The sequence below is a fragment of the Chiloscyllium punctatum genome, chromosome 37 (genome assembly GCF_047496795.1).
Source record: "Chiloscyllium punctatum isolate Juve2018m chromosome 37, sChiPun1.3, whole genome shotgun sequence".
In the NCBI taxonomy this organism is placed as follows: Eukaryota; Metazoa; Chordata; class Chondrichthyes; order Orectolobiformes; family Hemiscylliidae; genus Chiloscyllium; species Chiloscyllium punctatum.
In genome coordinates this window covers 40060276-40072952 of record NC_092775.1, presented here as the reverse complement: position 1 = coordinate 40072952, position 12677 = coordinate 40060276, and the positions used below count along the sequence as shown (strand labels likewise).

General features: G+C 38.6%; 1 protein-coding gene across 1 annotated transcript in view; it reads right to left on the bottom strand.

Annotated features, from left to right (window-relative positions):
• LOC140463026 (brefeldin A-inhibited guanine nucleotide-exchange protein 2-like) overlaps positions 1–12677 on the bottom strand; it is a 96745-nt gene that overhangs the window by 11521 nt on the left and 72547 nt on the right. Inside the window, 6 exon segments of the mRNA XM_072556631.1 lie at positions 1012–1180; positions 4628–4767; positions 7398–7512; positions 7625–7679; positions 7882–8020; positions 10535–10670. Of these exon segments, the coding sequence (XP_072412732.1) occupies positions 1012–1180; positions 4628–4767; positions 7398–7512; positions 7625–7679; positions 7882–8020; positions 10535–10670 (754 nt within the window).

Here is a 12677-nt window from a genome sequence, read left to right as displayed (position 1 = left end):
ACAAAAACATTAGTTTACCAAATTGACCTGCCTTGAATTAGGTGTGTGCTTGGGATGAATGATCCAATAAAAAACAACAAAAAAAAAGTGCAATCTATGGAGTCGAGGATGGAGTGTTGAATGACCACAAAATCTCTCGACAGTAAAGGTGAGAAATCCAAAGCATATACCAACTTGCAAACTGTGCAAAGTATCGTGAATCTGAAATAAAAACAAAAGTCCTGGGAAACAAAGCAGGTTTGGCAGCATTAGTGTATGGATCCAAATTATAGATGTGTAATCCACCTGTATTCATCGATCTTCATTTTGTCCAATAAATTATATCTGCAACTATGGTGCGGATAGAGTTTTGTCACAACATTACAAAAATTACATCTTTCAAAATTGTTGCTGTTTCTTTAAAAGTTAGTCTGCATTCTCCTCCAGTGTCTGTCAATTCAGAAAGGTGCCAAGTACCCTGCTCAATGCTCTTTCGTAAGAACATATTGAAAATAAATCTGTAATTCATGCTCTCAATAATATGCCTAGCCCAAACAATTAGGATGGCAGTGCCAAAAAAACCCAAAATCACCCATTTTGCAAGTTCTCCACATTATTAATGACTAACTGTTTCTGGTTAGGACGCAGAACTGTTTATGCTGATGATGTTCCAAATGAAATGTATTTTACTTCCAAGTGTGAAATGCTAACAAATGAATAGCCAAGTTCATACAGCAAATGGAGTTTAATTATATATTTGATTAAAACAAAAGCTAAATTTATGGTCTTAAACCAGATCCTGCAGAATTAACTAAGTTTGGGTTTGAAGTACACCTATATAGTTCCATAGCTGTTTCATAAAACAGAGTGCATTTAATGAGCTTCTGATTGAATTAAAACTACTTTACTTATAAATGTGAGTGAAATGAAGTATTACTGTTCAAATGCAACATAGCAGGGAAAAGTAGATTAATGCAGCTTGTTCAAAATTAAGATATTGAGTTTCATTTTTAATTGCTAATATGTATTTACCTGCTCTCCATAATGTTGTCCTCTGTTCATTATTTGAGTTGAAAGCTTTTGCAAATGAGTGTGATTCCAAAAGACAATCCAAGAGTTTAAAAAGTTGCTGTGAAGTCATATATCGATACATTCCTTGGTCTTGAGTATCTATATGAACGTCAGCATCAAGTGAATCCCTCTGTACATAAAAACAATTGATTATAGATTCATGACACATCTGTACTTGCTCCAATGACATGAAAATGTAATGTGCCTTTTCCATATTTTCCTAGTCCAACAAATAAAGTGTGAGCAAACAAATGACCTATTCTTAAGCCTCTAGTACTGTCACAAGTAATGATTCAGCTGATGTAGATTTTAAATTCCCTTGGTCAAGTTAGGAAACACCTAGTTTCTGTTGACTATGTGCTCCTGACTGATGATCAATTTGTATTTCACTGCTCAGATTTAAACCTCTGTACAGCTTTGGTTTAAATATGAAGCGGAATTCCAGAGATGAGGGCAACTGTGACTACCCTTAACATCGAGACAACATTTGACTAAGCACCAAGGAACCATAGGAAAACTGAAGTCAATGGAAATTAGTGACAACTCTCCACTGGCTAGAGTCATACCTAACACAAAGTACAATAGTTGTGGTTACTGGAGGCCAATTATATTGGCTCAAGGTCATTACTATAGAAATTTCTTGGGCAGTGATCTCAGCCAAATCACCTTCAGTTGCTTCTTTCATGAAATTCCTATGATTATAAAAGGCTAGAATGGGGCTTATCACTTATGATTGCAGCGTCAGTCACATGTGCAACTTCGCAAGTAATGAAAAATCTGTGTTAACTCTTCTTTTTAAAATGTTTATAAAAACACTTACTGTTTTTCTCTTTCTAGCTAGCTTTCTCTCATGTCAATCTAGGTACCCAGATAACGTTCTGGAGTCCTGGGTTGGAATCCTGCCATGGCAGATGGTGGAACTTCAATTCATGTAAAAAAAACTGGAATTAAGAGTCTAATGATGGCCATGAAACCATTATCAATTGTTGTGAAAAACCCATCAAGTTCATTAACTGCCATCCTATGGTCCATGTTCCACTCCAGAAGCACAGCAATGTGGCTGACTCTTAACTACCCTCTGAGCAATTAGGGATGAGCAATAAATGCTGGCCAAACCAGCAACACCTACATTCTGAAAATGAATAAAACTGAAACTTTTTTTAAAAAAAGTTCCAATAGTTCTATCCTTAATAATTTTTTAGGATATAAAGAACAGCGAAGAATGGTTGTCTAACCTTCTAACCTGCCAGCAGTCTTTGGGCAATTATATGGTTTGCTTATAATTTGATACTACCTCTAACTTTTTCTTTGTTAACCGTGGATGCTGGGTCTTCCCCATAGAAATTTTTGCTTTATGTGCATGTATCTATTGCAAATTCCGAAATATCCCTGTAAATTTCTGCTACTGCATCTCTTTTTTGGCTTATCCCTCAACCTAATTTTGCTAGTTCACTTTAGCTAATGCTTTCATAACTGGATTGTGCTAATACCAACATTAATTTACAGACCCACTCCTCCTTGCTTTATCACAGCGACCTGTACTTTCTAATATGCTGAACGCTGTAGTATTCAGGTCCAAATGTGCAACATCCTTCAACCATGTCTCTTTAATGGTTACCAGATTACATTATATTTTATTTGTGTTCAGTTTATCTGCTTTGTTTTGAACGCCATGTGCATTCAGATGCAGAAACTTTTTCCCATTTTTATTATTCATGTAACCTCTAGCCTTATCTGTTGTAGTCAGAGATTTGTACTCTACATTCTCTCCCATAACATTTGTCATTTTCTCTATTAATACCTTTCGCACTTGCCTTGTCTTTACTCTTTCAGTTACTATACCTCCCTAAATTTGAGCCGTTGCCCCAATATTGAGTTCAATATTCTTCCTAAAGTTATGCACCTTGCTAGAATTCCAGTACCAGCACAGTTCAGGTCCCAACATTACAGTTCTCACTTTTCCCAGTACTGGTGCCAGTGCCCAGAATCCACTTCTCCCATGTCAGTCTTTAGATCATGCATTCATTTCTCTCATCTTATTTGCTAATTGCTCAGGTAATATTCCAGAGGTGATTACCTTGGAGGACCTATGACTTAATTTAGTGTCTAGTTCCTCATACTAATGATGCTAAATTGCTTTTTGTCTCGCTTTGACCATTGAACCATGAGAAACAAATTCTCCCCCTCTAATTCCAAGATGCTCTCGAGCCGTGAGCAAAAATGCCTCAAATCCTGTGTCAATCTTTACACTACGCAGTCTCCTACTACCACGACATACCTTTTTGCTTTCATCACTTTTCTGTGCACTGATGCTAGTCAGTTAGCTCACCCACCTCTACAGATCCAAGCAAGCCAGAAAAAGCCTCAAACTTGTTTGACAATTGCAGAGACTGAGGTTTGTGCTCCTATCCACTTGGTCTCCTTATCTGCCTCACTTGCAGTAACACTCACCTGTCCACAACCAATTAGTGAACCAGAAGACCCTTTCCTAAAGGCATGTGATAATCTCCTGGTCCAAGATATTCAGGTAATTTTCCCACCCTGACGTATTGCATTGACTACAGCATGGCTTTCAACTCAAATTCTGAGCCAAGTATGTCTAGCCACAAACACAGTGTAGGCATATTTTGCCCTGAATATGACCAGTATCCTGGAGTCTTCACATGCTAAAGTATTGACACATCATATGTACTTAATGTGTTTTAATTAACTGAATTATTTTATTCCCTAATTGACTTGTTAAAAAACATATTTTATTCACCTTACCATCAATGTCTATATTATTTTAAATGCTAGGAACAGAATGAAGCTTGACCACTGTCCTGACCACAGGTCAAAACCTCAAAGTACTGTGGGGACATTTTTAGCTTAAAATTCCAAAATCTATTTAAAAGAGCTGATACAGTGACAAAAACTGTGAATGTGCATTTAATTGCTGCCTGGAGAGAGAGGGAGAGGGAGAGGGAGAGGGAGAGAGCTCCAAATTTAACTTGTACAGATGCAAAGGAAACCTTAAAAGCAGCCCTTCAAAAAGGGAAGAAAAGAGATAATTCAACAGACAGGACTACGATCTTTTGTGATTACAAAGGAAATAAGAGACTGACAACCAGTCTCTCAACAGCAAGCCATTTCCTTGCTGATTATATCTCAAACCGCAAACTCTACTGGAGTGTGCTACTGGGACTGAATGCTCTCACGTGTACCAGCCCAAGTTTCAGCATTATCCTGCAGTGAAACTTCCAGTTGAAGAACTATCGCACGATCAATTGTGTTGAATATAAAAACACCCTCTCAACGCAGTGTTAGAAGTCAGCTAACAAACAAGCAGACAGCCATAACAAATGGGAGTGTCCCACTCAGGGTTTGGATGTAGTATCACCTTCCAGATATTTAAATAGTTTGCTCTTGCCCCAGAGTGGAGTATGCACCAATGTACAAACAAATTAAGAATCTCTCACTCACCAACTGATCACTTAGATTGGTATAGGAAGGAGCAAGAATTTGATTGAAATTTTAACAATTGTTAGCAACATTTAACATTGGGAGGAAGTTTTGTTCGGTAAATTGGTTATTTTACCTGTACAGCTGCCATTGTTTCAGCATCTTCCTTTTTGCTTGTTGCTGGAAAGAACACAATGTTGTCTATTGTTTGGATTAATTCCAGCTGCACAACACATTTGATGAGGAGGGCAGCAAAGAGTTTCTGATCGGATATTTCTTGGAAAAAAAAAATCAGCCAAATCATTAAATCATTGGAGGGTTCAAGCAACATTCATTCATTAGTGCAGCCATTAAAAAAACAGGGCACTAAAATTTTAAATGCATATTTTACCATTAATTTCTCAGAATGGGAGTTGTTGATAAGTCACATGATGGTAACAACATTCTTGCTGTACAAGACTGCCTAACAGGAAGCTTGGAAGTTATTCAAATGTAACGCACTCAATATGGAGAGGTGACCTGATACAACTCTACATTTGTTCTATATTTATTTTTCTGTTTGCAAACTGCTGATATGGCCAACATTGGCACAGTGGTTAGCACTGCTGCCTCACAGTGCCAGAGACCTGGGTTCAATTCCCGCCTCAGGCGACTGACTGTGTGGAGTTTGCACATTCTCCCCGTGTCTGCGTGGGTTTCCTCCGGGTGCCCTGGTTTCCTCCCACAGTCCAAAAACGTGCAGGTCAGGTGAATTGGCATTGGTAAATTGCCCATAGTCTTAGGTGTAGGAGTAAAACGTAGGGGAATGGGTCTGGGTGGGTTACGCTTCGGCGGGTCGGTGTGGACTTGGGCCGAAGGGCCTGTTTCCACACTAAGTAATCTAATCTAATCTAATCTAATCTAATTAATTGCCTATCCCTAAATGCCCTTGAAAGGATGGAAGTGAGCAGCCTTCTTGAATCACTGCAGTGCATTGTGGTGTTGTTAACTTAGGTAGGGAGTTGCAGGATTTTGACCTAACAGCATTGAAGACATAAAAATATGCTTTCAATACATGACTAACAAGAAATCTTTCATATAGTAGCAGCCCATGCACTTGCTGCCTTCATCCTTTTAAGTGGAAGAGGTCATGTATTTAGACAGTTGTAGTGAAGAAATTCTAATACAATTGCTGGCTACCACTATCAGATTAGTTTTGTATCAGGTGTAGCTGTTTCACTCGTTCTTTTATAAACAGTGGTAATGTCACTAAACATGTAGTCAGGATGCTTGAGCTAATGCCCTCGAGGATACAAGTTTCAATCCAACCATGGTAGCTGGTGGCTGTTAAATTCAACTAAGTAAAAAATTGAAAATGTGATAAATGTTTGATAAATCTTTTTTGGAAACTTGAATTTTAAAATGGACAGAACCATCTTTAGATTTAAGTTTGATTTGTATTTCTGTATTGTGGATACATGAGGAAACATTGTTTTATTTTCATTTTTCGGTCTGGAGAGTTGTGAAGGGTTATATGTAAATTTGTATACATGCATTTAATAAGGCATTTTTAAAATCCCCAAGATGAATAGTTAATTGGTACAGAAACAAAAGGCTTTAAAGTGTCAGAGAAGAAAACATGCTACAAGGTGATTACATGGTGATTACATGAGCTTAAAAGAACACATGCTAAGAAGTAATTCAAGATGTACAAACAGTTCAAGGATCTCAAAAAGAGACATTAACTAAAGACTATCAACTAATCACAGAAGTTGGTCAAAAAAAAAGTAGATGTACACAATGAATAATGCAAACAGGGTCACTTTTCACTGAGGTTTGAATATCTCGAAGGCTGTTGTTTTGGGAAAAGGGTTGGCCCGTTGTTTTAGATATTTGCAAAAAGACCATTATAAGTAGTTATTTGTATAAAGTAAATTGTGTTTTTCTCACGTGTGTAATAAAAGTTAAGTACAATGGAAGCTTCTTGTGACTGTGTTCACTAACCAATAATATTAACAAACTGCAAAAACAAAACCAATGCCTATCAAGCCTGGCTTTATTCTGGAGTCAGGACTACCATCAGCTGGGATCATAAATGCTATTCTCAGTATTGGTGACCATGAAACTATTGATGTTTGGATAAAAACCTATCTGGTTCACTGATGTCCTTTAGGGAAAGAAATCTGCCATTCTTACGTGATTGGATTTATATTTGACTCCAGATTCACAGCAATGTGATTGACTTTTAATTCTCCTCTGAATTGGTCCAGCAAGAGCAATTTGGGATGAGCAACAATGCTAGGAAGACCCACATACTATCAAAGAATAAAAATGAGAAAAGCATGCATAAACTCAAGAATTAATTGGATGCTGACATGTCATCTAAACAGTCAGTCATTAGTTGCATAGACAAGTTACTGAGTCAATTTTTTTCCCTGCTATTGGATGTAATACAGAACATGATACTAGATTAGGAGATTTGAAAATTCAATTAATCAATATACAGATACCATGCAAAAAAATCCAACATTCTGGCTGTTCACACATTTAAAATTTAAGAAGAATGTGATTATTAACCCCAAATTATGTTTTGTTGCACCTTAAAAACAATACATAATGCCATTCATGTTCATTTGCTGACATGACTCAGTCATTCTACAGTCAGCAGAAGCAGGAGGATTGTTAACTTCTTTTTCCTCACCCTATGCAGAAGGGTGACTTTAAAGTTTTTCCAAGACTCAGATTGTAGCCTTTGTTACTTCAACTGGAATCTATACTTATTAGTGCTTGTTGCAGCAACGCTTACCAATTGAAGAGTATTCATACATAGCTAGAAGAAATAGATATTTTACAACCAACTGTTCAGGAAAATCCTCCATGGATATTTAACGTAAACAGAAAACATGGAGCACAAAAACATAACTTACTTGCATGTGGTCTATTCTTCCAAGTTTCATCACTGGTGTTAGATATCTGGCTTTGACCTTTTTCAGAAAGGTTTCGATCTGTACTGCAGACTGATTGACGATCAACTTCCAAATCCTTTAACAATGAGACATGTCTAAGTTATAACAGAAAAATGAGCACTTTTTGAAAAAAAAAGCAGTCTTTAGGTATTCAGACCTTGTAATTATTTGATTCAAATTACACTCACTGAATTCTTCTCTGAAGGTTCTTCTTCCATGCCTGTGGGTCGCCATGCTAGAAGGCTGCATAGTAAACACAAAATAGATAATCAGAGTAAGTCGATAAAAGGTGCCATCAGGCCACAATTGATTGGGTATTTAAAGTGAGCGTGAAGTGTTCATGCAATGGCTATAGTACCTCTGGATTCAGTTAAACTGTCAATGTTGAAAAAAATAAGCACACAAACCTTTACAGCCATCTTGATATATGGCAACTTGAACTTACGCATGGGGAATAGTGGTCTTGAAAATGCCCAGCATGCAAGCACAGGTTTTATCCCAGACTAAAGGACTGAATTTGTGTCCAGTTAGTATGACCACATTTTCTAAACAATTTGTTCCTGATCGGGCCAGTTGTTCATTATCTATAACGAGATGAAAGGGTCAAAGAAAAGGAATTAAATCACTTGAAAATTGCAAGAAACACTTCAATGTATCACCACCCATTAAATCAAGTTGGTTCAAGGTGTCAAATTACCTTCTCTAGTAAATACAATTATGCAGTTGTCAAAACTGAAAATTTAATTAGGCCAAGGTGGTTTAAAAAACATCTTTCTGTATTACTTGTTCCATGAAAAACAGATAGATATTATCAAGAGTCATAGAGATGTACAGTACTGAAACAGACCCATCGGTCCAACCCGTCCATGCCAACCAGATATCCCAACCCAATCTAGTCTCACCTGCTAGCAAGTGGCCCATATCCCTCCAGTCCCTTCCTATTCATATACCCATCCACATGCCTTTCAAATGTTGCAATTCTACAAGCCTCCACCACTTCCTCTGGCAGCTCATTTCATACATGTACCACCCTCTGCGTGAAAAAGTTGTCCTTTCAATCTCTTTTATATCTTTCCCCTCTCACCCTAAACCTATGCCCTCTAGTTCTGGACACCCCAACCCCAGGGAAAAGACTCTGTATATTTATGCTTTCCATGCCTCTCATGATTTTGTAACCCTCTATAAAGGTCACCCCTCAACCTCAAATGCTCCAGGGAAAACAGCCCCAGCCTGTTCAGCCTCTCCCTATAGCTCAAATCCTCCAAACCTGGCAACATCCTTGTAAATCTTTTTTGAACCCTTTCAAGTTTCACAACATCTTTCTGATAGGAAGGAGACCAGAATTGCACACAATATTCCAACAGTGGTCTAACCAATGCCCTGTACACCGTAACATGACCTCCCAACTCCTGTACTCAATACTCTGACCAATAAAGGAAAGCATGCCAAACGCCTTCTTCACTATCCTATCTATCCGAGACTCCACTCTCAAGGAGCTATGAACCTGCACTCCAAGGTCTCTGTTCAGCAACACTCCCTAGGACCTGACTATTAAGTGTACAAGTTCTGCTAAGATTTGCTTTCCCAAAATGCAGCACCTCACATTTATCTGAATTAAACTCCATCTGCCACTTCTCAGCCCATTGGCCAATCTGATCAAGAGCCCATTGTGATCTGAAGTAACCACCTTCATTGTCCACTACACCTCCGATCTTGGGGTCATCTGCAAACTTACTAACTGTACCTCTTATGCTTGCATCCAAATCATTTATATAAATTATGAAAAGTAGTGGACCCAACACCAATCTTTGTGGCACTCCACTGGTCACAGGCCTCCAATCTGAAAACACTACCACGCTACCTTCTACGTTTGAGCCAGTTCTGTATCCAAATGGCTAGTTCTCCCTGTATTCCATGAGATCTAACCTTGCTAATCAGTCTCCCCGAGGAATCTTGTTGAACGCCTTACTGAAGTCCATATAGATCACATCTACCAATCTGCCCTCATCAATCCTCTTTATTACTTCTTCAAAAAACTCAATCAAGTTTGTGAGACATGATTTCCCATGCACAAAGCCATGCTGACTATCCCTAATTAGTCTTGCCTTTCCAAATACATGTACATCCTGTCCCTCAGGATATGGACATTTTTCAAGATGTCACGTTCTATTTCCCTACATTCTCTATCTTCCATGACCTTTTCCACAGTACATTCTGATGCAAAATACTTGGTTAGTATCTTCCCCATTTTCTGTGGCTCTACACAAAGGCCATCTTGCAGATCTGTAAGGGGCTCTGTTCTCTTCCTAGTTACCCTTTGAGCCTTAATGTATTTGTAAAAACCTTCTGGATTCTCCTTAACCCTACTTGCCCTCCTGATTTTCTTAAGTATACTCGTACTGCCTTCACTCTATCTATCCTGTCTGTACCTAACATATGCTTCCTTCTTTTTCTTAACCAAACCCTGGTTTTATTAACCAATCACTGGGCATATTCAGCTAGAATTTCATTGAAATCACAAGCTGAGAGACATGTGACTGAAGACTTTCATTTTGTGATCTGCAGAACATATACAAGATCATAAAATTTCAAACAAACAATAGTTTGCATAGTTCATTACAAGTAGTGGGAGAGTCACTGAACTTAGGAGGGCAGAACAGTGGTGCAAAACAATGCTAACAGCATGGATTTGTTTGTCATAAAGCCTGTAATAGCTCTTGCAGAGAGGCCTCCTTTCTTTACTTTGTTTCTGATGTGTAGTGCGCCAAGCTACTCTTCCTCGAATCCATTCCCATACATTTACAGGCAAAAGGAGCATGCTCAAAAGGAAGTTTGCAATTTAATTCTCTGTTAAATTGTCCTCAGCAAACTTTTGCCAAATCAATCACCCCTTTATTCTCTCATGTAAGTAGCCATGATTGTTTGAAGTTTGGTATTCTTGCATTTATCCTGAAAAGTACACGACAAAAAGCTTTGGCAACATGTCTCTTTTTCAGCAATATTCAAGCTCCAGACTACCAAGCAACAATTCAAATGGTTCTTAATATATTTTAAAAGTCTACCTGTACACAATTCCTGAATAAAGACAATTAGGTTACCTTGCTGTACACACCAATGCAGCTGAGCAAATATGTCATCCAATAGGACATGATTTAAAACTTCATAAAACTGTGTGAAAACATCGCAAATAGCATAAAGTGCGTGATTACATGTAGTTGTCATCCATTCGGACTTCTGTGAAGAAATAGATGTAGCATTTAGTTGTACAGTAGGCATGCTTTTGTAAAATGAAACAGTAAAACTTAATAATACAGTTGAGGTAATAAAACAAAATCATTTTGTCAGGCATAGAATGATTATGGGCAATCCAAGATGGAGGACAGGAAAAATTTCTGGCTGTAACAGCGGTTCCTTTTTTGAGGTATTTTAGGTGTTGGAGGTGATTTCCTCAAATTCTAGGAGCAGCAGTAACTTGTTTTATATGCCTTTGCATTGTTTTGGAACTTGAGAGAAAAAAAAGTCAAAACAGTAGTTTTAAAAGGGAGAAGAACAGACAAAGGAAGCATATGATGAGGTCAGTGCAGGAGAAAGACAGACAGACAGGAAAGAGATAGAGAAACCCACATTGCTAACTGACGGAGTTACCAGTTACAGCCTTTGCTGTTAAACTCATGTATCACTGGCATCGGAGTGAGTCTGGGAAAATTAAAAAAGTTAATTTCACAACTGATCTTGGAGGAACATGTTTGGGAAAGGTAACAGCACAGAAGTAGATAAGTGGATTTTAAGCATGGCCTTAAAATAAGTCTGCAGTAGAGAGTAGAGTGGGTTTTTTCAATAAATGTTTTATTGAGCTATGTCTCTTGATTAAACTTAAAATGTAAGCCATAAGTATTAATTTAATCTGGAGCAGTGTTTTGTAGAGGTATAAGACTGTGCTATTTTCTGGGTCTGTAGATTGAAAGAACAAAAATGGCCCTTAGTAGAGTGATATGCTCTACTTGTCAGATGTGGGAGTTTAGGGAGACTTTCCAGGTTAGAGGATTATATCTGCAATAAATGCCAGCGGTTGCGAATCCTATCGGATCAAATGGATTGGTTAGAGAGACAGTTAGAGGCAATGAGGAATTTACAAGAGCAAGGGGATGTGATAGATGGCAGTTAAAAGGAAGGGGAGAAAGCCTCAGATGCAGTCAGTCACATAGATGGGTTAAAAAAGGTAAGAGAGGAAAGGCAGGTAGTAGAGGAGTCTTCTATGGCTATCCCCATTTCAAACAAGTATGCTGTTTTGGAAAATGTAGAGGATGATGGACACTCAGAAGTACGTAGCACAAACAGCCAAGTTTCTGGTATTGAGACTGGCTCTAATTTAATGAGAGGTACGTCAGGTTCCAAGCAATCGATTGTGTTAGGGGACTGTCTAGACCAAGGTCCAGACAGATATTTCTGTGGCCAGCAGCGAAAAATCAGAACTATGTGTTGCTTCCCTGCTGCCAGGATCAAGGATGTCTCAGACAGAGTGTGCAGAATGTTCTCAAGATGGAGAGGGACTAGTAGGAGGTCATCATCCACATTGGAACCAACGACATAGGATGGGAAAAGGTTGAGATTCTGAAGGGAGATTACAAAGAATTAAGCAGAAATTTAAAAAGGAGGTCCCAGAGAGTAGCAATATCTGGATTACTGCCGGTGATACGAGCTAGTGAGGGCAAGATAGGAGGATAGAGCTGGTGTAAGGGAGAAGGATTCACATTTTTGGATCATTGCAATCTGTTTTGGGGTAGAAGTGACCTGAACAAGGAGGATGGATTGCACCGAAATTGAAAGGGGACTAATATACTGGCAGGGAGCTTTGCAAGAGCTGCTCAAGAGGGTTTAAACTAGAAAGGTCTGGGGAGGGGTACCCAGGGAGATAGTGAGAAAAAAATTTCAATCTGACACTGGTACAAAAGGTGAGTCAAACAGTCAAGGCAGGCAAGAACAAAAGCAGAGAACAAGGTAGGACTGATAAACTAAACTGCATTTATTTCAAAGCAAGGGGCCTAACAGGGAAGGCAGATGAACTCAGGGCATGGTTAGGAACATATGACTGGGAAATCATAGCAATTACAGAAACATGGCTCAACGAATGGACAGGACTGGCAGCTTAATGCTACAGCAAGGACAGAAAGGGAAGTGAGAGAGGAGGGGGAGTGGCGTTTTTGATAAGGGATAGCATTACAGTTGTACTTAGGGAGGATA